At 59.6% G+C, this 26,074-nt stretch overlaps 1 protein-coding gene across 19 annotated transcripts in view; it reads right to left on the bottom strand.

Moving 5' to 3' along the window:
• Ccdc187 (coiled-coil domain containing 187) overlaps positions 1 to 26,074 on the bottom strand; it is a 50,007-nt gene that overhangs the window by 5,633 nt on the left and 18,300 nt on the right. For 9 of the 19 annotated variants that reach the window (XM_047525079.1, XM_047525089.1, XM_047525090.1 and 6 more), the window contains 19 exons: positions 25,368 to 25,909; positions 24,866 to 24,950; positions 21,588 to 21,697; positions 16,279 to 16,376; positions 15,761 to 15,874; positions 14,542 to 14,663; positions 14,343 to 14,434; positions 10,879 to 10,970; positions 10,167 to 10,363; positions 9,198 to 9,288; positions 8,644 to 8,790; positions 7,650 to 7,792; positions 5,330 to 5,475; positions 3,555 to 3,700; positions 3,262 to 3,337; positions 2,650 to 2,745; positions 1,372 to 1,511; positions 930 to 1,039; positions 12 to 88 (listed from right to left, as the gene is read on the bottom strand). In XM_047525079.1, the coding sequence (XP_047381035.1) occupies positions 12 to 88; positions 930 to 1,039; positions 1,372 to 1,511; positions 2,650 to 2,745; positions 3,262 to 3,337; positions 3,555 to 3,700; positions 5,330 to 5,475; positions 7,650 to 7,792; positions 8,644 to 8,790; positions 9,198 to 9,288; positions 10,167 to 10,363; positions 10,879 to 10,970; positions 14,343 to 14,434; positions 14,542 to 14,663; positions 15,761 to 15,874; positions 16,279 to 16,376; positions 21,588 to 21,697; positions 24,866 to 24,950; positions 25,368 to 25,909 (2,624 nt within the window). Of the gene's footprint in view, positions 1 to 11; positions 89 to 929; positions 1,040 to 1,371; positions 1,512 to 2,649; positions 2,746 to 2,765; positions 3,190 to 3,261; positions 3,400 to 3,554; positions 3,701 to 5,329; positions 5,476 to 7,649; positions 7,793 to 8,643; positions 8,791 to 9,197; positions 9,289 to 10,166; positions 10,364 to 10,878; positions 10,971 to 14,342; positions 14,435 to 14,541; positions 14,664 to 15,760; positions 15,875 to 16,278; positions 16,377 to 21,587; positions 21,698 to 24,865; positions 24,951 to 25,367; positions 25,910 to 26,074 lie in introns of those variants that run through there. The other 10 variants (XR_007104998.1, XR_007104999.1, XM_047525083.1 and 7 more) reach the window with 9 other exon arrangements.

Here is a 26,074-nt window from a genome sequence, read left to right as displayed (position 1 = left end):
GGGGGCATCACCTGGAGAGGCCGCCAGCCCAGCAGTTTCCAACCAGGCGAAGGGGACCCTGATGTCCTGCTGCCGACAGGCCTCTACCCTGTAAGCAAATTGGTGGAGAAGCCCTGGAGTCCCCCTGGAGGAGTCCCTGTCCCTCCACGCTGTGAGCACACTGGTGGAGAAGCCCTGGAGCCCCTGGAGGAGTCCCTGTCCCTCCACGCTGTGAGCACACTGGTGGAGAAGCCCTGGAGTACCCCCTGGAGGAATCCCTGTCCCTCCACGCTGTGAGCACACTGGTGGAGAAGCCCTGGAGCCCCTGGAGGAGTCCCTGTCCCTCCACGCTGTGAGCACACTGGTGGAGAAGCCCTGGAGCCCCCTGGAGGAGTCCCTGTCCCTCCACGCTGTGAGCACACTGGTGGAGAAGCCCTGGAGCCCCCTGGAGGAGTCCCTGTCCCTCCACGCTGTGAGCACACTGGTGGAGAAGCCCTGGAGCCCCCTGGAGGAGTCCCTGTCCCTCCACGCTGTGAGCACACTGGTGGAGAAGCCCTGGAGCCCCCTGGAGGAATCCCTGTCCTTCCGTCCCACAGGGCTCATGGTCAGGCACCTGTAGGACCGTACTCTGAGGAACATCCCTGCTAGCCAACTACCACCTTGTGTGCTGACCATTTGCACAAAGGGTTCCTGGGGGCGAGGCTGTCTTTCTGGGCCGTCTGGCCCCAGCCCCACTTGATCAGGGAGGAGATGGGGTATGTGCTGCGTGGCAGCCCCTCTGCTGCCCTCCAACTGCGCCTTGGGTCCATTCATTGGGCACCATCTTTGTTTGAGAAAGGGGGTTGGACTGAGGGATGTCACACAGCTGGGCGTGCGGTCTCAGCAGTGAGAGGGCGGTGTGTTGGCCGACCCTCTCCCCGCCTCAGAGCCCCACCCTGGTGTTCCCGCACCTCTGCTCCTCCAGCCGCCAGTTCTTCGCGTCCTGAGGCTCCCCTACAGGGCTCCCAGCCACATCCAGCCCCAATCCTGCTTCCTCTTGACTTGTGCTGCTTTCAGCCACCTGGAAGAAACACGTTGGAGAAATGACAGGTCTGAGTGTGGTCTCTGCTGGAGCACTGGCCACGTCCCTGGGTTGTAGATGGAGCCCTCATGCCTCCAGGGACCACTGTGGAGCGAAGGCCATTCCCCTGAAGAGGACTGTGGAGATCCCCGCTCACCAGACACCCTCCTCCCACCATAGAAAAGATGTTTTCTGCCAAGGGTTGAGTCTCAGAGCGAGGCCCAGAGTAGGCAAATCTCAGTCGCTGGCCCCACCAGAAGGACCTCAGAGGCCCCATCCCACACACCTCATGTGATGGCCAGGGACCCCTGGCCACATCACATGCAACTCACTCTGGCTTCCTGGGGACTGCAAGAGCCCTCTCTGCCCTGGGACTGCTGGCTCTGTCCCGCCAAGTTCCACCTAGGGCTGTGTGTCGGAGCTGTGGGACTTTCTTCTGCGAAGGTAGTCCTTGGCTTGGTCTGAGAGTCTCCTGGGGGGAAAAGGTACTGTCAGCCCCAGCAGGCACAGACAGCGGGGCAGAGGGAATGACTTCCAGGAATTCTGAAGCTACATGAAAAAAAATCTGAATATTCTAAATGGACACAAGACTTCTTTGTGGTATCTGATTAGCATGAGGACATAAAAACACATGGTTATCTGCTAAAATTACCCCGTTGGTTAGTTAGTGCAGAGGTCCCCAAAAAATGCTCATAGAAAATATATTTAAATTTAGAGATCTCATTCCCCACTGTGGGGGAATCTCCTGCAGGCAGCTGGGAAACCCTATTCCTTTCCTGTTCCCTCCTACCCATACTGAGCTGAGGAACACCCACACTACCAGCCCAGACACAGGTGGGGAGTGCAGAAGGCCAGGCAGGGGTGGGCTTCAGACACAGTAGGTCATCCATAGCAGAGCTGGAAGACCAGCCAGGTGGGGACAGAACAGACACAGCAGAGCCTCTGAGTTAATCATCATCTCCCCAGACCCGAGTTCTACCTGGGCCTCAGCAGGCTGTTAGGACCATGATACCCAAAGCCACTGCCCTAAGGGAACCAGAGCTATGTGCCTGAAGCTCTTGTCCCTGGCCCTTGGTGAAGACCAAAGCAATGGGGATCACGCAGGGAGGACCCTGGCTTCCGGACAACCATGACCAGGTGCCAGTCAGGGAGACCCTGAAAACTGGTTCTGGCCAGCGAGCAGTAGAGGCTGTGTCAACAGCCCCAAGGCAAGTCCCAGGTCACCTATCACAAGCTCCAGATCACAGACCAGTCACCAGTCCCTGAGCCTCGGTCTCCTCCTCTGCAGGGCGGGTATGATGAGCACGCTCACCTCAGGAGGCAACAAGGCCCCTGAGTGGGGTGTGGGCAACTTGGCTGCCCAAGAAGCTGACAGCTAGTACATGTGGCTGTGGGGGCAGCAGGCAGGGATGCCGTGGAGGGAGGCTTTAGGCGAACACATTCGGGCAGCTGAAGAAGCCTGGATGCAGCCAGCCTGGGCCTGACGCTGGCAGAGGGGGCAAGCCATGGGAATGCACACTGGATGCCCACCACCACCTCCGGCCTCCCCGAGGGCCACAGTTCTCTGAGGCAACCTGGTGTCCAGCTGGTCTAACCTCTTCCCATCCCACCTGATCTGTGTTGAGGTTTTGTCTCTTGAACTCCAGATGTAGGGAGCCTCCCTTGGTCCAGTAGACTTGCCAGGGAAAATCGTGTCCTTCCTGCTCCTGAGGGTGGACGTTGAAAGGACTTCTGAGCAATGCTGTATGCCAGCAATGGGCAGCTCTGGGGTTCTACCCTGGGCACCAAGACAGCACTCCACCGGGGCACCCTCACCAAAACCGAGAGTAAATCTCCTGCTCTGGGCCATGTAAGAGTTCAGAAAGCTAAGAATGTGAGCCTGCAAAACCCTCATGTCAGGCAATGGAGATGCTTCCGGCGAGGCTGATTTCCAAACACTTAAATATGGTTCCAGATAAGTCAGGTCGTGACAAGACAATCAGAGCCAGTTATGTCTTTTAATACCACAGAAGAACCACATCACTCCCTCAGGACACAGAGTCAGTCAGTCTTCTAGCTGTGAAAGGCTCTGAGACCAGGCCCCTTCCTCTTCTGCTTCCTCAGGGGCCTCTGTGCTTGCCTGGCTGCTGGGCACCGGCCTTGGACAGGATCTGCTGGATGCAGGGAGGCTGCTGGCAGGCTACACAGTGGGGAGGCCCACAGGCTCTATCTAGGGAGCTTACCTGTGGGTGGCTCCTTTGCCTCTGGTGGCCTGAGCTGAGCTGTGGGGGTGCTCTCCTCTGCCTCCATGACCTGCATCTACAAGACAGGACCAAAGATGCCAAGGACACAGGTGCCACCTGGAGAGAGGCTGCCAGAGACTGGGGAAACCAGGAGGCCCGTCAGCACCACAGGGGCAAGGGCATGCAGGTGACCAGCACCCCAACCAAGATCAGGATATAGACTGGCAGCTCGGGGGACCCCAAACAGGCAGGGCTGGGGAGATGGGGGAAGAGGGCTTCCTGGGGGTTCATACAGGAAGGACTGGGCCCAGCAGCTGTCCGATGCTCAGAGAACTCGAGAGCAGAAGGTTCAGCAGCGGGACACGAGGTTGCTCACCAGGCTCTGAAGACACAGTCCTGAGAGTCACAGACCTCGACTGGCCTGCAGGAAGCCCCGGACCTGGAGAGAGGCAGAGCCAGCTGCTGGGGAAAGCTCGGCATGGCCACCTGCCTACTTCTCCCTCTGTGGAGCCCAGAGATCTGGGCACCAGCCATCACTTCCAGGGATTCCATGACTGCTCCTAAAGGCTTTTGCCCCAAACCTTCGTCTCCCTCCAATCACAAAGCTGACCTGTACCCTGCCCTCTCTCTAAGCCTCTTCTGTTCCTTCTGCCCATAGTTGCCAGTGTCCCGGAGGTACCAGCTCCACCCACAGCCCTCCAGACTGTGTGCCAGGGTACCTGAGGTTCCAAGACATTGCCCAGAGGTCACACTGGGCCTGAGGAGTCCAGTGAGCTGGACCCTGAGTCCCTCTGCAACTCACCACCCACACACACATGTTCATGTGCTCCCTGGGTTTTTCTAACTGTGTCACTGCTTTGAGACCAGCGCTCTAGCTGGAGGGACGTGAGAAACTGGAAAGCCAGGGCCAGTCAGGAGGGTGGGGGGTTCATGCCTGCCACTCGGGGGGAGGGGAGAGACCATCCCTTTCACAGGCCTTGCCTAAGGCAGAAAGGGTCCTCAGAGGCCACCCGCAGAAGGTGGAACTGTGTCCCGAAAGATGTGTCCAAGTCTTACCCTGCAGAATTTGGAAGTGGGAAGTTATTTGAAAATAGGATCTTTGCAGATACAATTAAGGATCCCTAGATGAGATCATCCTGGAGTTAGGGTGGGCCTTAATCCAATGACTGATATTCTTAAAAGAGACAGGAAAGAGGGGAGATAGACACTGGGGAGGAAAAAAAGACATCGGAGAAGAGACAGACAGCAAGAGGTCATGTGAAGATAGAGGCTGAGGCTGGTGTGATAATAGCTATAAACCCAGAAATATCTAGCACCACCAGGAGCTGGAAGAGGCAGGAAGTACCCTCCCGTGGAGCTTCCGGAAGCAACACAGATTTCAGACCTCTGGCCTCCAGAGAATTCTCCTGTCGTTCAAGCCACCCGGGCTTGTGGAACTGTCATAGCAGCTTCCCTGATCCCATTCCATTATTGTCCAGAGTGGGAGACTGAGGCCAGGAAGGGGAAGGACGTCATAGGTACAGATGGGGCACAGGCTGGGTGACCATGCCAGCTGCCCTCAGGACTGGTGCATTAGCAGAGGTGGGGGCAGCTGCCACCCTCTTCCTGAACTTTTCCTGGAGGAACCAACAGCAAACAAGCCAACCCCATACCCCGCCGTGTTGCTGCCTGGAGGTTCAGCTCTGAGCAGGAAAGGTACCCTCACCTGAGCTGGACACTGCTGCTGCTCTGGGCTGGTCAGTGTGCCCAGCGCTGCCTGGCAACTCTCAGGCCTGCACTGGGGCCAGCCTAGTGCTCTGAGGAGCTGCCCCTGTCAGAAGCCCTCTGCAAGCAGGAGAGCATGCTTGGGCACCCCTCTGTTGGCGCCCCACGCTGTACCTTCAAGGGTAGCATGGGGTGGCTTTCCGCAGGCAAGCCCAAGATGCACTCTGCTGGCCGCACGCCCAGCCTGGTGGGCAAAATGTAGGTTTGTCTGACCCCAAGCTAATGCAGCTCCAAGCTGTGTGAACCCAATGAGCCTGTGGCCATCTGTCCTCAGCTGGCCACTGCTTCTGCCATGCCCAGCTACCTTGGTCCACATGGTTGCCACTCTCCACCAGTGGGCTTCTGGCCTCAGGCATCTCCTCTCCCCATGAAGATCTCCGAGGCTGCAAGTGATCATCCGCATGGGAAGCCGTCTCAGGGGGTGCCTCCTCCAGTGGCACACAGGGGGCGCTGAAAGGCAATGCAGGCCAGAGGTGACTGCCCACCCCCGGCTGCTCCCACCCAGCACACCCATCCACACCACAGCATGTTCTTGTCTCAGGAACAACCTCCTGCCACACCCAGGCGAGCTATGGCCAGCAGCTATGTGGAAGACAGGGTCCTGGTCCCTCCCTATCCAGAGGCTTCCCAAGCATGGCCTTTTGCCTCAGATGGGGCTTCTGCGGAGGGGTATGATGCTGGGATGTGGTTGGGAAAATGTCTGTCTTCCTCCCCAGCACGGGCCCTGCCAAGCTTTCTGCATGGAAACCAACCCCCGGGCCCTAGGTCAACACCCATGTGTGCATGGTGGGCTCTGCCCAGACCCTGGGATGCACAGAGTACATCCATGCCTGCTGCCAGGCACCAGTGTCCTACCTGCCTGGGTCACACTGCCAGGGTTGCAAGAAGCTGCCCCCGGCCCAGCCTCCAGGCAGCAGGAGAGGTCTCCCAAATCCCTCTGGGTGAAGGACAAGGAGGCAGACCTGCTCTGGAGCACCGCGCTGCTCTCTCATGGGTGCCTGGCAATGCATCTGCTGCCCCTGTCCCCACAGGAGGCTGCGCAGCTCACTGCCCCCACCCTGGGTGACCCTGAGAGTCTCCCTCCCAGAGTCATATTTGGGCAGGGGGTGTGGCTGGGACCATGGTTTGTGGAGGGTAGTCCTCAGCCAGACACTCGTTGCTGGCTGCCCTGGGAGGAGGGGCAGCACCTGCAGGGCCCTTTAGCCCCTACACCGGTCCACCTGACCCTCACAGCAGCCACGGAAACAGGCCCTTCCAGAGGCTTTATCACCTCCCCCCAAGCCCTTCCCAGCAGCCAGCCTCTCAGGACAGGCCCTGTAAGCCCTGTTTCCTGGTCCTTGTCTCTCGCGCCCCAGGGACACAGTGTCACAGACACTTGTTCAGGAATGCGCCCAGCCCCAGCACCCAGAGTCAGCACAAATGAACCACGTGCACCTGTTTCTCCTTGCACCACCACCTCCCGCAAATATCAGGAGCCAGCTGCTCCAGGGACGGCCTCCTTACCCGAGCCTGCCTTCCCCACTTTCTAACTTTCAAACAGTGACTGGTGGAATGATGAAACCCCAGAAGGACAGGCTCGACCTGGTCTCAGGGTCCAGAGCCACGTGGGCACTGGAAGCCCTTCTGCAGCCCTCCAAACCCCCAAGGACCAAGCGGTGGAGTCAGCCTGGGTGCACTTTCAGATTCCTGGGACTTGTGATTGGCAGCACTGGGAGCATTCTTCAACCCATGCTGAACACAGTCCTAGAAGGAAGCCCCTGGGGTTGATGGCAGGAGACGGTGAGCAATGGCTTCCTAGGCTGAGGGAGGTCCCACAGGCTGGAAAAGAGTTGCTGGGCTGTGGCCAAGTAGGTCCCTGAAAGGCTGCTCCTGTGAGTAGACCCCTTCTGGGTGGGGGTCTCCCTCAGTGTCTACCCCGCTCACAAGGTTGCTGCTTGGAAGATAGGTTTTGATATTAGAGTCCTGGGCTGCTGGCCCTGGGCGTGGAAGTGCAGAGGAGAGGGCCTCCCAGACTCCAGGGCCATTTTAAGCTGGGAGGGAGGAGGAGCTCTCCCAGAATGGAGAAGCCAGGAAAAAAGATGCAATACCTGCTTTTTCTTAACGGAAAAAGCAGGTGCTGCTCCCATGGCCAGCCTTAGGTCAGGAAGCACTGGTCATCAGACCCCACCACGACTCGGCATGGGCAGAAGCCCTTGTCCCCTTCTGCTGCAAACCAAGTGGCCATATGGCCACACTCAGAAAGCACCCAGCCACCACTGGCCACAGAGCACAGCAGCCCGGAGAGGGTGTCCAGAGGCACAGGCTGCCGCACGGGTGCTACCTACTGCCCCCAGTCAGGCTGCCCACCTTTCCTGTTCCTCCACACCCTCGGGCAGCCCTGGGAGACTCCCCGTGATCCACACTGGCCAGACAGAGCCAGGAAAGTGCAGGTGCTGTTTGCTCCACCCCTGCAGCTAAGGCAGCTCTGGGCCAGCCAGCAGGAACAAGGTCTCTCCACGTCTCCACGTCCTCCACGTCTCCCCACCCTCCCAGGTGGGGCTGAGTGAGGTAGATCCGTGGCAGCAAGCAAACACAAGGCCTTTAATAGTAAGTGCCAGGGCCAGGGCCTCCCGTGACCAACTCACTGTGAGACTTTCAAGCATTCAGGGCTACTCTGGGGACACTGGCTGGTGGGGCTGTGAGGCCTGTGGGTTGTCAGGTCTCCCTCCGGTTGTTGGCTGGGCTCAGAACCCTCCTCTCCAATGGTCTTGACTTCAGGGCTGGAATTCTAGGAAAGAGCACTGTGAGCCTCAGGTGGCCACCCCTCTTCTCCTGGGGAAAGCAGGAGGAAGGCACATGTGGTAGTGGCCACAGTGGGGCAGCCCAAGCACCATGGACCCCTGCTGACAGGTGCAGAAAGGAGGCTCAGATGTGTCCTTGCCCAAGGGTGGCCAGAGGCACTTCCAGTGAGCCCCAGAATCAGGCTGCCCAGGATCCCTTTTCCTGCAGGCTGGCCTGGGGCAGGTGCTTCAGAAAGCCTAATTCATTCAGTTCTTGTCCCCACCCTTAAGACCACAGTCACCCCAACTTGGAGGGATGCTCAGGTAGGGAGAGCACACAGCTCAACTGGGAACAGCCCCTGCCCTCTTGTCCACTGCCTCCTCTGTACTGTCAGCTGGCAGGAAGAGGAAGCAGGAGACCTCCCCACCAGGACACAGTGGCTGCTAGGTCCACAGGGGCCAGCCTCCCTGAGGAGCCCCAGGCCACATTCTCCTTCCTTGGACCAGAGGTCCGCTACTAGGCTCGCTCCAGACCTCTGCCTCTGCTAAGGAAAGCGCGGGGCACCTCCACCTCAGTCCATCCTCCTTCCTGATGGCTCCCTGCCTCAGCCAGAGCCTTTCTCCATGCCCCTGGCCTGGAGTGCCTGTTGTGACCACTGGAAGTCTCCCCCCTCGGGCAGGGCCAGCCAGGGCACCTCTGCCAGGGACCTTTGGGGTTGGGGCACACCTAGCAGTCCCTCCCACCCTCACCCCGGGAGTCCCTTTCTACTGAGGTGACAAGCGTTTTTACAAGAGACTTACACACTCACACAAAGCAGCCAGGGGACAAGTAGCCTGCAGGCCAGATGAGAGCGCCCACCTGTGGCAGCTGGGTCTGTGACTGCAGCTCCTGCTGCAGGCAGGTGGCAGAGCTCCGTGCTGTGAGGACGGCCTTCTGATGCTGCCAGAGCTGCTTCCCATCTTGGTGCTTGGACAGGTGGAAGTCCCTCAGGTGCTGACCGTCCCTCTGCACCAGCCAAAGAGGACAAGTCAGACATGCTGTCCAGCCCCTGGCAGCTCCCACCCCAACCGCCTTGCTGCCCTGCTCAGGAGGGAAGCAGGGTACTCAGCCCACCCTCTCCCTGGCTTCTGTCCCAGTGTTTGACTCTCCCAAGCCCCAGAAAAGAGACACTCCTGTTCAGACGGGAACCCGAGGCCTCGAGATGCAGCCGCTTCCCCACGGTCACAGCCAGAAGAGGCTGAGGCTGGCCTGGAACCAGCACTACGAGCCTGCTCCACTCAGCCTTGCTGCCCCTCAGACATGAGGGCACTAGGGGATGGTGAGGCTCAGGGTTCTCCAGCTGTGGTGCCAGGTGGTCCTGTCCCCAGCCAGGAGGGCGCAGGACGTCCCATGTGCACCCGTCCAGGCCATACCTGCTCTTCCTCAAGCCTGCTGCGGGTTTGCTGCTGCCTCTCCGACAGGGTTTCCTGTGCTGCCTTGGGCTCCTTGCTCAAAGCCAGACACCTGGGGAGGAGGAAGATTCACTGTGGAAGTGGACATGGAAAGCCACAGACGAGGCCAGCCCAGCGTGGTCAGGTACACTGGGAATGCCCTCTTGCAGACCAGACGCTGGGAGAAGTGGCTGTGCAGGGCAGGTGAGAGGGTCTGGGGTGGTCCAGGCTGTCCTCTTCCAAACCCTTCATGGCTGCTTTTGGGTCTAAGAGACAGTGGCCAGCCTCTGGCAGTACCTCCCACCCTTGGGACCCAGCACAGGTCAGCACTGCTCCAGAGAGGGAGGCAGGCCTCCACTGGTGGCAATATCAAGAGTCTCCTGAACGCATCCTTGCTTACGAGGCTGTGCCACCTCCAAGGATGCTCCTGAGGAAAACCGTCTCTCAGGATGTTCATCAGTAATGAGAAGAGGACCCAGCAGGAAAGCCCCGCAGCAGGGCACCGGCCAAGGGCGAGACAGCTCTCTCTGGGCTGGCGCCCCTGCTCGTTGAAGCAGTCCCATGGTGATCTGACATCTTAAATGAAAACTCTGCTCAGGAATCAGTATGCGTAGCCTAAGTCCACTATTCCCATGGCCACGTGTTTCCCTCAGCAACACCAGACAAGGTACACTTGAGAACGGCCCAGGCAGTCTCAGAGGTGGACTGCGGGTGGCGTTCGATTCCCATTTGTTTTGGGGTACTTTACTTTTACTTTTATCTAAAACGTGCATTTCCCTATCGCGGGCTGGGCCAGGGGCACGGCGGGACGGACCCGGAGAGGCGGGGATCACGATAAGGGCGGTGCCACCGGGAAGGCGGGGCCAGCCAGAGGGCGGGGCCGCCGGTGGGGCCCAGAGGAGGGCGGATCCCGGGCGGGGCTTCGGGCCAGGGCCAGGTGCGCGCGCTCACCCAGACTCGTGCTCCAGGCAAGCCAGCTCGGCGCGCGCCCTCTCTTCCAGGGCCATCTCGCGTAGGCGCAGCACCTCAGCCAGGTGCTGTGGGCGCAGCTCCTCCTCCCGCAGGTTCTGCTCCAGCATCGGGACGGTGAAGAGGCTGAAGGATCTGGAAGCTACGGGGTGGGCACCTGGGGGCCTCTCCGCTTTCCGCTGGGGCGAGGCAGATCGACGTGCCCGCGTCACCCGCGAGTATCTAGGCCACGGCCTCGCCTGGTGGGAGTGGCGCCTATCCCTGGGGAAGAGGCCCCTGCCTCCAGGAAGCCCTCCCAGACTGGCCGCAGACTGGCTGCCCTGCTCATCCCCCTGCCATGTCCCTCTCCCCTGCGAGGACCCCTCCCCATTGTGAACTGCTGAGGGCAGGTGATTGTACCCTCATGGCCTTGCGCCTGGGCCAGGAGCTACAGGTGCATTTACGTTCTAGAGGGTTCCAGAAAGGGCGGTCACCTGTCCTGCGGTGTGCAAACTGGGAGGGGCAGGCCTTGGGCGAAGCACCCTGTTGCAAGGCCTGTCCCCACCTGTCACCCAGGGCAGGAGGAACTGACTGGGGAGACTGCCAGCTGGAAGGGTGGTTGATGGCAGAGTGAACCGACCAGCAGGGCCCATTGTAGACCCCCAGCGCACTGATGCCCACTGCTAGTGCCCCTCACCCCCCACTCTCCCTGTACCTGGTGGGTGGGGCTGTCCGGTGGGCAGAGCCTAGTCCAGGGCAGCTGGGAGTAGGCTGGGTCAGGCTTCCCCAGCTTGGGCTTCCCCAGCTCTGAGAGAGAAAGCAGGCAGTGGCTGGGTCGGTGCCCTGCCTGGGGCCTCTTCCAGGAGGGCCTCCCAGAGGTAGGCAGTTGGTACCCCACCCGCCTGCCCTGGCTGCTTCAGCAGCACCTCACAGGGCCTTGCAGAAGGGATCTCTGGCTGGCTTTTTCCTGATGTGAAGTTCTGGGGTTTGATCCCCCAATCGAGGGAAAGATCAGACCAAAAGTTGATGAGCAACCCAGCCACCTCACTTCCACAGAAGGGGACCCTGAGGCCAGGGGGGTGACTCCCAGGCCCAGCCCCAGCAAATCCCCGATTCCTGGCTTAAGGAGCTTTCTGGCTGCTGACCTCTGTGGGCCACCCTGCCGTGCTGGGAGTAACTCTGATCTAGCCCATTCTTCATGCTATAATGCTAGACTACACCTTAAGTTTTCTACGTATGTAGCTTCTCAATTACAAAGACCAAATTTCATTCATCTTCTGTAGTCCTAAAATTTAGGACAATGCCTGGCATTGGTCCTCAATAATAACAGTATTAAATTTCTTAATCCATAACAGAGAAAGGACCCTATACTTTAAAAAGACCAGTAGGAACTTTTTCTTCCCCCCAAGAGTACATGGGATTGAGTTTTGGATTTACCATTCCATCTGAAACAACTAAAAAATAACATGTGTGTATGCATGTTCATTCACACAAATGTGAAAGGACGGCTTTCCACGCACTGAATGTCCAACAGCGGAGCACGTGATCACTGATAGGAAACAGCTGGCAAGACCCAGAGTTTCCAGGCTGCAGGGAGGGAATGCCCCCTCCCCAAAGACCCCTGAGGAAAGGGGTGGAGGAAAGGGGAGACCAGTGTCTGTAGTTGGTGGGATAAACTGCCAGGGGAGAGCCACATGGAGAACCTCACAGATCTATGCAGTATCTCCCTTGAGTATTTGGTAGACAACCCATCAACTAATACACATAAAAAAGCAACCAGGCTGAGGTGTAGCTCAGGGGTAGAGCACTTACCTAGCGTGCACAAGGCCCTGAATTTGATCCCCAGCACCAAAAATAAAATAAAAATAAAAGAAGCAGCAGAAACCAGAGGCATTCAGAAGAACCAGGAGGCTGGGACCAGCCAGGTGAGGAGCTGGTGACAGAACCTTCTGACCTTGGTCGTAGGAATAACTAGCCCCAGGCTGAGCACGGATCTGGATCTGCCTCATCAATTATGAACACAAGGCCTGAAAGGCTCAGACTAATTCCAGGTAGCTGCATTCCAGAACACGGCTTGTGAAAGATGAGGAATATGGAATACCTAGCCCCCACAAGGACACTACGTCCAGCAGCACGTCCAGCAGTAGGCACTGCAGCAGGATCTGTCCCTCAGGGGAGAATGATAGGCCGGAGCCAACCCAGGCTTGACAGCATTGGGACTGGCAGAGAATAGACACGTCCCACATGTCTAAAACACTACGAGGGGTCAAGGGGGACATAAAAAAGAAAAAGTCTAAAGGGAGCTTTCAGAGCCCAAAAGGATAGCTACGGTGGAAGCACACGGTGGGATTCCCAGCAGATGGACAGCAGGGACACAGGCCACAGCTCCACGCCACCAACACTGCGCCATCAGAACTCCAGTAGAAGCGAAGTGGAGGGAGCAGGAAAAGCACTTGAGGCAGTAGGAGCTGCAAGTTCACGTGGGTCCAAGAGTCTCAACAAACACCCAGCACAAGAAACGCGAAGGAGAACTACACCAAAGTCGGTCGTCACCAGAGTGCGCCAAACCGCAATAGCCCTAGCAGCAGCTGAGAAAGCAGGCAGTCACCTTCAGAGGAGCAGAGGTGCTGAGGGTCGTGGCCCCCCCGCCCCGGTGCTGAGGGCGAAGCGTCCAGTGCTCCTCCACTGAGCTGCACCTCCAGCTCCAGGCTACGTCTTCATACTGAAAAAATCCAGATTCCATGTGCAGCGGAGCACGCGAGGGACAAAGACAAAATGACGTCCTTAGCCATAACTCAAGTGTTCAACATTGTCCCTGGTCGACGTCACTGCCAAAAATGGTTTCCTTCAGGTAGAGGGAAAATGACACAGGTAGAGACCCAGATCCACGCAGAAGAATGAGGACCCCAGAGACTGACCGGCATGGCAACGGCACTTTGAAACTTGCAACGAGCACGTCGACTTTAAATGAGATAATGGCATTGTGCTGTGGAGTTTGCCACGTCTGTAGAATAAAACGCTTAACAGTAGCAGCCTGAAGGACAGTGATAGCCCTGGCTGTGGTCAGGTGGTGGAATGTTGCCTGCAGGTAGACCAGGCCTTCCATTTTTTGGGAGGTGGGGTCCTGGGGATTGACCTTGGAGGCACTCAACCACTGAGTCACATCCCCAGCCCTATTTTGTATTCTATTTAGAGACAGGGTCTCACTGAGTTGCTTAGCACTGCGATTTTGCTGAGGTTGCCTTTGAACTCATAACCCTCCTGCCTCAGCCTACGAAGCCGCTGGGATTCCAGGCGTGCGCCCTGCCCTGCTAAGGCGTTCCATTATTAACTCAAAGCATCACTCAAGTAACAGAGTTGCAGCTTGCAAACCAACAAGGGAGACAAAATTGAATAATTTTTAAAACATTGTTTTATCCAAAAGGAGGCCGAAAAAGTGACAGACCAAAGTGACAGACAGACCAAAGAAAACAAGCTGCAGCACAGAAACCAAAGCTTAGGTCTGGGATGGTCACTTCCTAGGTGAGCAGAGGAGGCACAGAATGGATTCACAGGGGGCAGGCATGACCACACGCTGCCCACAGGAAGCACTTGCAGTGCTAAGACACAGCAGATTCAAAGTAAGGGGTGGGAAGGGAGGTGCCCAGTTCTAGTTAGAGCTGAGTGCCCATGCATATGGTGGCAGGCTTCAGGGCAGAGCATGTGGGGATGAGGAGGGGAGTTCTCTATAGGGATGGGGTCGACTCATCAAGGGCTCGGTCACAGCCCTAAATGTTTATGTACTGATGAAACCACTAGAATTGCCAGGAGAACTGGACAAACCCAATCACAGTTGGATATTCGAGGACACCTCTCAGTGACAAGGCAAGCATCCAGGCAGGAAGCCCATAAGGGTAGTGGATCTGAATGCCACCCTCAACCCAGTGACTGGACTGGCGTGGGCCAACTGCAGCAGGTTGTGCGTGGGACAGCCCCTGCTCCTGGCCACAGCCCAGGTTTGTCAAGAGCAGAACCTCGTGGATATACTTCATGGCCACTGGAAGAAACCAGAAAGGGTAGAGGAGCCAAGCCCCAGAGGACTAACCGGGTTGAACCAGGCACACCCAAGGCGGCCACGGCCACCTCCTCAGGCTTTGTCATGCCACCCGGGCACCTGCACACGCCGCACAGGACGCTCACCTGCAGAAGCTTCCTTGTGTGCCCCACTGGCTCGTCCTTCCTCGGGCGCCCAGGGGAATGGGGCGGCATCTGCAGCCAGGGGTGAGGGTGTTCTGTCAGGTGAGAAGACCAGCAGGGTGAGTGCCGTCAGCACAGCACCTGAGGGGGGCACCCTGCCCCAGGGCAGGTTGGGAGGGGTGCTGGCCCAGCCTAGCCTCACCTGGCTGAGTGCAAGACTGGGCCAGGGAGTGTCCTTGGCGCTGAGTCCCAGGAGGTCTGCAGCTGCTCCAGCTTCGAAGCCGTGCCTGGCCTGGCCTGGGCCGCGTCTTTCTCCATCAGCCGCTGTGAGGACATGGGTGGGTGCAGTGGAGGGAGAGGGAGACGCTTCCCAGACAGTCGCCAGCCCAGCCCCAGAGCTGCCACCCAGAAGGTCCATCACCTCGAGGCCTGCTTGTCCGTCCTCCAGTGGATGGCTAGCCTTCTCTGGTCCCTCTAGGGGAGGGGGAGTGGTGTGCCCAGCAGATGCAGAGCAAGACCGGGGCTGGAGGGCAGCAGTGACCAAAGGGGTTGGGGGCTGGGGACTGTGGCACCAGGCTCCGTGGACCAGGAGGGAAAGCCTGGCCCTGCCACCCTGAGGGTGATGCTGGAGCCCAGAGCAGGGAGGAGGAGGTGTGGCTAGGGGACAGGAAGGAGAAGGGGCGGAGGGAGCAGGGCCGGGTGCCCTGTGCGAACCCACACCCACGTGCACACACCTGCAGTTCTGCTACTCTCCTGGGACACCTCCCAAAAGCACTGAGTGTGCATCCCAGTAATGGTCCCTGGACCTCCGACAGTGCAGAAAGAGCCACTTCCCAGAGGGCTGTCACTTGCAGCCAGGTCATGGCCATCGGCTGGGCCAGTGCCCCACTGGCCTGAGTCACCACTTGCGCCTGAGGCCCAGCTTCCCTTTCACGGGGCAGGTGCTGGGTTGCCTGGGTACAAGAGCTGCCTGTCTCGGGGGGTGAGCTGAGGAGGGTGTGGGTGGCTGACCAGAGCCCGCCCTTCTCACGAGAGTCCTGCCGGGGCTGACACGTGGCGTGTCCCTCAGTCATGAACTTTGGGCTCCCACCAGGAGCCCAAGGCCCGGATGTCTAGTAAGCCTGGGACGTGGACAGGTGGGTGACCCAGCTCTGGTCCCGCCAGAGTGCCCTCAGTGCAGGTGCCCAGGACTCTAGTGGCCAGGTGTCTGGTCCTCAGGTGAGCCCCACGCTGCCTCTGTGGCACTGTGGGCAGAGGCAGGGCCCCAGTTCCCCAGGCAGGGTCTGTGCTCCACTCAGTCTTTGGCCCCTGTGCCAAGGGAGCAGCACCCGCTTTAGAAGGGCCTTGGGCTGAGCTGTGCAGGGGCAGCACAGGGACACTAGAGTCAGAGCCTCGGGGGACCGGGAGAGGTGGCCACTGACCTTCAGCTGGTGCTTGGAGAGCAGCTCTTCCAGGGCCATCTGCGTCTCCCAGACCTCATGTTCTGCCTGCTGCTGCAGAAGGGCCAGTTCCTGCTCCTGCTTCTGCTGGTTCAGCTGTGTGAGAGCCCATGCCTCAGGGCTCCTGGGCACGCCCATGCCTTGCTGAGGACTGGACCCTCCTTGTGGGAGCACCCTGGTGGACCCCATGCCTGGGCAGGGCCCATGCCTCCAGGCAACTCCACCCTCCCTGCCTATGGCTTCCCCATCCTGGCCTGGGAAGGGGAGGTGCCCTGCCAGGTGCCCTGCTCAGCCTGCCTCCCTGCACCACCGCACCCTGCTCCCTGGCACTGGGGGGCTGGCAATTAACAGCACCTCCCTGTTTCTGAATCCTACGGTTCTGTGTTCTGGAGACTTCTGCTCACCCTCGGGGACAAAGACTGGTCCTAGCTCACCCACAAACAGGAGAGGTTTGCGGGGGCACATTGTCATTGGCCTGGCTTCACAGGAGTGGGAAATACCTTCAGCGACTCAAGAAAACTTGAGGACTTCTGCTGGAAGTCAGCCAGGTGCCCGCTGGGCGGTTCTCCAGCACTCAGGCGCCCAGGCTCCTGCTGACCTGTGGACCATGGAGGAGGGGTGGCTGAGGGCCAGGGAATGCTCGTGGCCTCTCTCCTCTCTGCAGCCTCAGTGCTCCATGCAGCCTCTCCACCTGTAGGGAAACTGAGGCACAGAGGCCAGGAGGGCAGGCACCCAGCTCGGGGGACGGGGTTGGCATCAACCCCATCAAGAAGAGCTTCTTCTGCTCATCCCCACAGGAGGACAGACAACTGCCACTCCGCCATATCCCCCATCCAGGCTGCCCTGCCTGACCCCGGCCATAATTCCCTCTGGGCCCTATGACATAAGCTGGCAGAGACAACAGGAGCTACCAGTCAGACCTGGGTCACGTGCTTGCTGGGGACCCTCCAATCACAGCCCAGAGACTGTGGGTCACGGAGCTTTCCCCTGCCCTGGCACAAGGCTCCAAAATGGCTTAACAAATGCCCCACAGTGTCCACATGTAGAAGATGAGACTAGACCCTTACCTCTCACCCTGCACAAAAGTCAACTCACAATGGACCAAAGACCTCGGAATTAGACCAGAAACTATGCAACTCCCAAGGAAGACGACGGGTCAACACTCCGGCTACGGCACAAGCAATGACTTTCTCAATAGGACCCTAAAGCTTGGGAAATAATGCCAGAGTTAACAGATGAAGTGGCATCAAATTAAAAAGCTTCATTTGGGCTGGGCTTGTAGCTCAGTGGTAGAGCGCTTGCCTAGCACATGTGAGGCACTGGGTTCAATCCTCAGCACCACATATATATAAATTAAATAAAGGTATTGTGTCCATTTACAACTAAAATTTTTTTTTTGAAAAATTAAAAAGCTTCTGCACAGCAAAGGAAACAGGAATGTGAAGAGAGAACCTGCAGAATGGGAGAAAATCTTTGCTAGCTGCTCTTCTAACAGAGGACCGATACCCAGATTATATAAAGAACTCAAAAAACTTTACACCAAAAATATCAAATAACCCAATTAAATGGACAAATGAATCAAATAGACACTCTCAAAAGAAGAAATACAAATAAATCAATAATTGCTAATGATGTTGAAAAAAAAAGTTCAACGTCATTAGCAATTAGGGAACGCAAATCAAAGCTACGCTGCGATTTCATCTCACTCCATCAGAAGGGCCGTCGTCAGGACGCAAGCAGGGGTGAACGCTGGAGAGGAGCGGAGGAAAAGGGACCCTTTACCCTGGTGGTGGGGCTGTAGATTAGTTCAACCACATGGAACTCAGGACGCAGGCTCTCAAAAGACGCGGCGTGGACCCACCACACGACCCAGCCGCACCTCTCCTCGGCATTTGTCCTGAGGAAGCAAAGTCATCACGCTACAGTGACACATGCTCCCCCGTGTTACAGCAGCACCATTCACAGTGGCCAAACCATGGACCCTGCCTCGGTGTCCATCAGTGGATGAAGGGACAAAGAAAATGGGGTGCATGTGCCCACTGGAGCTTCACTCAGCCCTGAAGAGAAAGAAATCATGTCATGTGCAGGAAACGGGTGGAACTAGAGGCCATCGTGTTAAGGGACATAGGTCAAACCGGAAGGTCAAGGGTCGTATGTTTTCACTCACATGTGGAAGCTAGACAGGAAGAGGAAGATGGGGTGGATCTCATGAAAATCAAAGGAAATCAGTAGAGGAAGGGAACACAAGGTGGGAGACGGGGTTGGGGAGGGGCTGGGAAGTGCCATTGTTCTATTGTGTATTGTGTGCAAGTACAAATGTGTGACAACAGATCCATCGCACCAATAAAAAACGTGGGAAAAACCCTTAAAAAACTAACAAAACCCCACAAATGCCCCACAGGCAGTAGCTGTTGCTGATGTCGATGGCCAGGTGGGTGGGTGTGAACCCAGGGACAAGTCCTCAGGTTCCTCTTGGTTGTTCTGGAGTATGGTCCTGCCCCTTGGGGTGTGAGTCCCCACGGGCAGCAGAGAGGCTGTTCTCTTTCTGGTGGTCACCAGGGACTGGCTCCACTGTGCCGCTGGTGCTCCTGACCCTCAGAGGTGCTGCCGGGAGGAGCCCTGCTTGGGCTCTTCCATGGTCTACCCCTGCCTCGCCGTTGGCCTGGGTCCTGGCGAGAGCTGGCAGAGGACATGGGGCAGTCAGCCCCGTCCGGGGCCCAGGCCTTCTGGCCTGGGTGACGAAACCCTCCTGCTGGCTGGCAGATAAGCTCCCGCCACTGCTGGCGGATCCCTGGCCACCTGCGCAGGGGGCAGTGTCTTCCTGGCACACTCTGCAGCTCAGCCTCTCAGACCTGGAGCAGGTGAAGTGCCGTGAGCAGTTATGTCAGTTCCTGGGCGTCTCCATGGCCGCAGAGAGGGATTAGTGGGAAGCGGGAGGCTCCTCGGTAGCCCCTTGCTAACTGGCCACAATAGGCAGTGAAGACATCTGCACACTTCTGGTTTGGGTCCTGGTGTCTACTCTGAGCTTCAGCTCCTTTGCAAAAGGAGGAGATCCCGGGTCCTTTTGTTTGGGGCCCCCAAGGGAAGCTGGAGCCAGAGAAGGTGTCCAGCCCCCAGGAACCTGGACCTTCAGAGGCCCTAGTTCCCACAGTCTCCCAGCCACTGGCCTGAGAAGGGGCAGCTCCTGGTCACCTCTGGTAATGTCCCCACCCCTAACAGGTCACTGGGGAGACCCGGCTGCATGCCCTGAGCTCTGAACCTTGACCCAGGAGAAAGTGAGCTGTCCCTGAGCAGGACAGCCCCCTGAGTGAGCAGAGGACGACCTCACCTCCATCTCCGTCTCCTGCTGCTGGACGGGGGCAACGAGCCGGGAGAACACACCCCACCCCTGCCCAGCGCCTGGTGGCCCGAGGGTCAGTGGGGTGGCTTCATGAGGGCTTCACGCTGGCACTTCTGCTGCTGCCGATAAGCGTGACCATAACGACTGGGTGCAAGCTTAGGCCTGGGGCCTGGGGCCTGGGGCCTGGGGCCAGGGGTCACAGCCCCCAAAAGAGCTAGCAGGATGCCCAGGTCAGAGACCCCCAGCACTTCAGAGCTGGGCCTGGTGTCCAAGCCAGAGGCAGCCACGCCTGCTGCTCACAGTTAAACTCGAAACAGGATGTGAAATTTCACTCTCCAGTCACATTGCAAGCATCTCAGTGGCTTGACTCTCACGTGAGGCTGGTGGCTGCCATGTTCTACCTCCTTACAGGAAGTTCTATTGAGCAGTAAGGCCTAGATTGGAATTCAGAAAGATCCACTGGACAGCTCTGGTCTAGGAGAGTCTAGAAAGTTCTCTTGGGCAGTCCTGGCTCCAGTGGTAAAAGCTGGAGCTGAGGGACTCCAAGGGGACCCAGGGCTGCCAACACCTTCTTCCCAGGCCTGGCAAATGAAGCGGAGGGGTAAAGCTGAGGACCACTCCCTCCTGGGCCTCACCCTGACCTTGCCCCTTGGAAGATCCTGGCCAGGAAGTGGCCACCTGCTGTGGTCAGGAATTGCCCTTGACCCTCACACAGAGGCCAACCCTTGCTCAGCCACTTAAAGAGGACAGGATGCAAATCCAGCAAAGGCTGGACATAGCCCCGATCCCGACCCGCCGGAGTGCCTGTGCAGCTCACTCCACCCTCTGGGCCACACTCTGGGGAGGGGAGGGGCCGTGCTCTGGTTTGAAGGTCCCCTCCAACACTCAGGAGGACATCTAATTGCTGTGACAGCAGTATTAGGAGCTGATCAAGCCTCAGGACTCCACCCCCGTGAACAGTTGAATGAGGAAGGGGTCCCTCATGGAGGGTGGGCTCAGCCCCTTCCTGGGCCCTAGCCCCCTCTCCTCTGCCAGCAGGAAAGCCTCAGTGCTGACACCTTGCTCTTAACCTCCTCAGCCTCCAAAACCACGAGCCCTGGTTCTGTTCATCATAAATCAGCCAGTCTCGGGTTTTCTGTTAGAGAAGTCAAACAGCCAAGGCAGGCGGGAGACGCTCTGGCTCCTCCCTGGCTGTGGACCCCTATACCCACGCTTTCTGCCCGGCGGTGCTAATGGCCCAGAATCCCACATGCCATGTGTTCTCACTGGCTCACTTTCTTATTGCCTGTGTCCCCAAAACGCAGGCACCATGAGGGCAGGGCTGGGCTCCAGCCAGTGCCAGACACCAGGATGCTTGGGAGCATGTGTGGAAGGAGCAGTAAACCTGGGGACCGCAAGGCTCTTTGGAACCATGGACCCTGGGAGCATCCAAAGCACTGGCCTGCCACCCCCAGCTGCCCCATGCCAGGCTGGGAGGGTCTCCAGGAGCCAGAGGGCCCAGGTGTGCGTGCGTGCACACACACGGCCGCTTCTGCCAGTCCACAGAACAGGCCTGCAGTTGTCACACGTCCTCCAGGCCCAGGGAGGACCTCGCTGGGAAGCCTCCGTGGGGGTGGTCTGGCCCATGCGTGGCTCTGAGCCTGGGTCCGAGGCCCACCTCACAGTTACTGGCTGGGAAGCCTCCGTGGGGGTGGTCTGGCCCGTGGCTGCTCTGAGCCTGGGTCCGAGGCCCACCTCACAGTTACCCGCTGGGAAGCCTCCGTGGGGGTGGTCTGGCCCATGCGTGGCTCTGAGCCTGGGTCCGAGGCCCACCACAGAGTTACTAGCCCTGGAGGGGCAGCGTGGGACTCTGTTATGCCTGGACTTTCTCAGGCCACTGGGCCCCACAGGTTCACTGCCCACCCACAGGTGGGTGAAGTGTGGCCTTGGCTGCTCGGGGTTGAGAGCCTGAATGTGCCCACCTGCCCATCTCTCACAGCCGACAGGATCATGCTTGACGACCATGTCCAAACCCTGGTCTTCTGAGGAAAGTCAGTGGACAAACAACCGTGGAAGCCGCTCAGAGTCGGCACACAGCACCCCCGCTGCCCAGGCCCCTTGGCTGACCTTCCCAGTCCATGCAGGGCAGCAGGGTTCCCACAACCCAGCCCAGGCTGCTGCCAGGACCAAGCCAGGCACCAGCTTCTCATTCCTGAGCACAGGAAGCCTCAGGAAGCTGCCCACAGGGCACCAGGAGCATGGCCACCAAGCCAGCACTTAGCTGTCACCCCACCCAGGTCACAGCGGGCGTGTCCGGAGCACAGAGCAGGCAGCGGCCCGGAAGCCTCCAAAACACTTTAATGCTGAAGGGTGGATGCTGTTCTCATGGAAGAGGTCTTCCCGCCCCACAGGCTGTGGAGGGGGTCTCTGGTGGCCACCCCTGGCCACCCGGCCAGCCATCCCAGGGCCCATCTGCAGGCTTGCCCTTACCGCAGCTCCAGGTGCTCCAGGGCATTACCAAGCCTGCCCCTCTGGCCGCTGGCATGTCCTCCAGACCAAGGGAGCTGCAGGTGGGGTCCGGTGCCCACAGCTGGCGTGAGCTGGGAGGCAGACAAATGGGCGTGAGCGAGGCCGGGCCCCTGGAGGGGGCACAGGGAGCTGGGCCCGGGGGCAACACCTCACTTGGCCAAAACTAGGCTCCCAAGACCCTCAGCAGCCCTTGGACACAGTGCGTCCAGGGTGGGATGGAGGACCAGAGCCTTGGCAGGCATGAGCCTGTGGCCTCAGGGCAGTGTTGGGGTGGCACCCGCATGTGCATGGCCCCCAGGGTGGGCAAGGCCGGGGGACACTGGGTCTGGGGCTCTGCAGCACCCAGCAGGAACACGGGTGGCAGACCCCCCTTTGCCAACACAGCCATCCCAGTCACCTCTGCCAGTTACAGAGGGCACTGCCACCTGGCCCAGGGTGGATGGGGGCCACCCATCAACTCTGACCCCTCATGCCAGACCAGCCCATTCTCATGGCTGTGGAGGGCCTGGGGGCAGGACTGACCATCTGGAAGTGCTCTGGCATGACCCAGGAGGCAGGCCCGTGGGACTCAGGGCCAGCCTCCAGGCGGCCAGCAGGTTGTGCCAATGGCTATGAGCCAGCTGGGGCTCTGGGTCTTCCTGGGGTCAGCAGCCCAGCAGGGCAGAGTGCCCTCGAGCTGCTGTTGTGGCTGCCGGGATCAGAGCACTCTGGGGCACAGTGAGTGTCTGCTGGCTCGTGCGCAGTGTGGCCTGTGTGCCTGGCCTCAGTGCTCCACAGGCACCAGCTGTCCCTGGCACAGTGACGGAGGTCGCCCACGCCACTACAGAGGCCACCACACCTGCAGCCGTGGAGACTGGGGCAGGTACACCCTTCTTCAGGGGTCAGCGGGTGTGTGTCTCACACAGGCTGTGGGCCAGTGCTGTGCAGGGCCAAGGTGGTGACCAGCCCCCTGCCAGCCTCTGCCTGGGCCCAGGGCCTCTGAGGGCAGGTGGCCATGTGTTGAGGCCGCCAGGGCTCTAAGACCCAGGGGAAGTGCACGCTGGTGATGGTCTCAGCCCTCACTGGCCTCTGAGGGCAGGGGTCCCTGTGGGGCCAAGGAGACAGTACCAGCCCGACTCAGAGCAGCCTGAGAGGCAGCAGGCCAGAACCTGAACATGGTGACCTGAGCACCAAGGGGAAGTGCAAGCCAGGAGAAGGAAGCAAGCACCGGCTGGGTGTTTGGCAGGGTGGCAGGCCGGCGGGGCCACACGGCCTGCACAGCCTGGCCCGTGCTCTTCAGGAGGGACAGGAACACCCAGCTGGCCCTGGGCCATCCCTAATCCCTGCTCTCCCAGGGCCTGCCTTCTGGGGCACAGCTCCTAGATATAGTTCCTGCCTCTTCCTGTCCCTCCTGGAATGACTGGGCAGGGGGCAGGGAGCCGCAGGGCTCTGGGCCTGGCCTGGGTGAGGGCCTGGGCCTTCCTCTGCCCTCTGACCCCTCTGTGGTGTGCCAGGAACAGCTGGCCCTTCTGGGCCTGGGTCTGAGCACCTGAAGACAGACTTGGCCTGTCCACCTGGGAGCCTGAAGCTCTGAAGTTAATTCTCCAGGTTAACTTGTCCAAGCCTGGGGTTCCAGGCCACCCGTCTCAACCGCTGGGGCTGCTATCAGAGGAGAAGCCCACCCCTTTGCTGCCCCCTGCCGGCCTTAGAGATCCGTGAGAGCACAAGCCTACCATCTGCCACCACCAACCCCATCACCCCGCGGGGCAGGCAAATGGGGGAGGACGGGTGGACTTCCAGGGGGCAGGCAGGGGAGGCATCCGACAGGAAAGGTCCCAGCAGGAGAGGGCGGGGGTGGGCATCTCGGCATCACCCCTGCCGGGTACCTCAGCACCCCGTTTCCCGGGAGCACTGGGGCTGAGGACCAAACTGCTGAAGATGAAGGAGCAGAGCTGGGACTCTAACCTGCCCCTTGTTCTGGAGCCGCCCACGAGGAGGGGCATCAGGTTCTCTCCGGCAGTCCCTTGGAATTCGGGGAGCAGCACCCTGGTGACTGTGACCCCACCTGCCACCCTGGCCCTCCCTGTGAGGAGCAAGTGGCGTCGGCTCCACATCCTCTGCCTTGCACGGCCCTCCGGGTGTGCGGGGGTCAGCGCCCGAGGCCCACCGACCCAGCTGCTGAGGTCAGTGATGTGACACAGCCGCTCTGTGGGGATCGAGCTGAGGTCGGGGTATTCCTGGTGGACTCTGGCTGAGCGTGCAGGCAGGATGCCCAGGCCACCGCCGTCCTCCGCCAGAACCCCCACCCTCAGCCCCCATCTTTCCAGTGATGGCTCTGTCCTCTGACCCAGGGTCCTGGGGAGGGGCTGCTCAGGCCAAGCTGGGGTTCCCTGCCCAGACACTTTGTTCAGCCTGAGGATAAACCAGGGGTGAAGGGAGTTTGGGGAGGCAGAGGAGAGTTTTCAGAATAGGCCAAAACATGTGCAAGGGTCCTGGGGCAGGTCTAGAGGCCACAGCCATGAGTGCAGTTGAGGTCTTCACAGGTGCAGCTGTCTTGTGCCTAACTGTGTAATTATCAGGTGGCCCCTCAAGGCCCTCAAAGGATGGAAGCTTCCTGGGCCCTGCTGCAGCCAAGGACTCAATGGGGCAGCAGGGGCTGGCTGGGGCAGGACAGGCACCCCTCCTAAGCTTGAGTGGGAGTGGATCTGGGGGCACAGAGCAGGTACGTTGTCCCCACAGAAGGGACTTCAAATGCACCTGTGTGACCTGAACCCAGAGAAGGCCATGGGCCACAGTTGGATGGTGGTGGAAGAAGGTGCAAAGGTTCACGTGGTCCCGAGAAGTGAGACACAGGATGTGGGGCCTGGACAGGTGGAAGGAAGACCCCAGCTTCAGAGACCCTGGTCACAGGCAGTCTGCCAATAGTCAATGAAAAGAGCCAAGAGGGCGGCATCCCCCAAGGGCTTGTAGCCAGCGCAAAGGGGAGTCTGTGGCACACAGGTCCAGGGACATCTGACCACCCCGTGAGGGGGCCTGGTTCAAGGGCCCACTGCCAGCTGCCTGACCAGAGCTGTGCAGAGAGCCGCCCGATGGCAGAGGCCAGTGTCAGCATGACTTGGTCCAGACCGTGGGAGTTGCATGGGCCACACCCTGCCAGCCTGACTGCCCCCAGACACCTGGTCTCGGCCCCTCGAGCAGCTCCAGGGACACTGTGGGGGCAGCCGAGGCACAACCATGCCAAGGGGGCTCTCTGGGCTTACCTCCCCGTTAGGGCACCGAGGAACCTGAGGGAGTCTGAGTCTCTCTGCAGCCTCTTCTCCAGCTCCCAGCGTCCCTTATCCACACCTTTAAAGAGGCACGTGACACCATGGGAGTCAGCAGGGCAAGGAGATGCAGGTCATGGGTACTGGAGATGCCCTGGCAGGAGAGTCCAGGTACATCTGCAGTGGGCCCAGGGGAGCTGCAGTGCCCACCGGCCTTCCGATCCCTGGTGGAAGGCAGGGCTGGGCGCGGAGGGCAGGCTAGCAGGGAGGCAGCCTCACCCCCTCTCCAGCCTTGGGACAAGACAGCGATGGCCCATGCCACATGCCACACCAGGAGGGCCAGCTACTGTCACCCTGCCCACCCCCTGGACAACTCCTAGCTATTGTCTTCCTCTCCCCTTTTCCAGAGAGGAAACTGAGTGGTCAAGGGGTCCTGTTGCTCCCACCCACTGGACCCCCGGTCACCCGCCAGCCTTTGGGTCCAAGGCCCCAGTCCTACCTTGAGGCTGGCTCTTGTGGCGGGCTCTTGGGCTTGGGCTCTGTGACTCCCAGCTGGGGCTCCACAGCTGTGGACCGTCATCCGGGAAGCAGGTGGGAGGGGCGAGGGGCTCCGCCTGCATGCCCACCCAGTCCCGGGGCGCCCCCGTTTCTCTGTTGGGCACCAAGGCACCGGGGCAGGTGGGGACAGGGAGCGTGAGGGCAGTGGGCTCAGTGCTGGGGCCCACGGGCGGCCAGTCCAGGGCAGTGTCCGAGGCCTCGGCCCCACGCAGCTTGGTGGTCAGAATGTCGATGCGCTGCTTGAGCACGTTGGCCATGGTCTCCAGCGCCTGCAGCCGGGCCTGCTTGTACTGGAAGTGCAGGGGGCCTGAGGAGCCCAACTGGTCAGCCTCCTGGGGGTCCAGGTAGACGCACAGCCCACGGGGCAGGTCCTGGAGCTGCAGGGGGCCCAGGGAGGAAGCGGTGGACAGCAGCAGAGGGGCGCCAGTTCCAGTCTCCAGGGTCTCAGTGCGGTCCCAGGCTCTGTTCAAACACAGACAGAAGCTGCAGGAAAAGAAGAGCAGACGCTCAGCCCCAGGCGGGCTGCGTCGCTTGACACGGGCTGAACACTCCTGTGCGGACGCCCGGCCGTGTGGGAGGCAGGGAGGAGCCGTGGGGCGCCTGTGGCAGGGCCGCGTCGGTTCACAGGGGCCAGAGGGGCTCGGCCTC

The sequence above is a fragment of the Sciurus carolinensis genome, chromosome 14 (genome assembly GCF_902686445.1).
Source record: "Sciurus carolinensis chromosome 14, mSciCar1.2, whole genome shotgun sequence".
NCBI classification, from domain to species: domain Eukaryota; kingdom Metazoa; phylum Chordata; class Mammalia; order Rodentia; family Sciuridae; genus Sciurus; species Sciurus carolinensis.
Note: the sequence above shows the minus strand (reverse complement) of the source record. Positions and strands in the feature narration are given on the sequence as shown.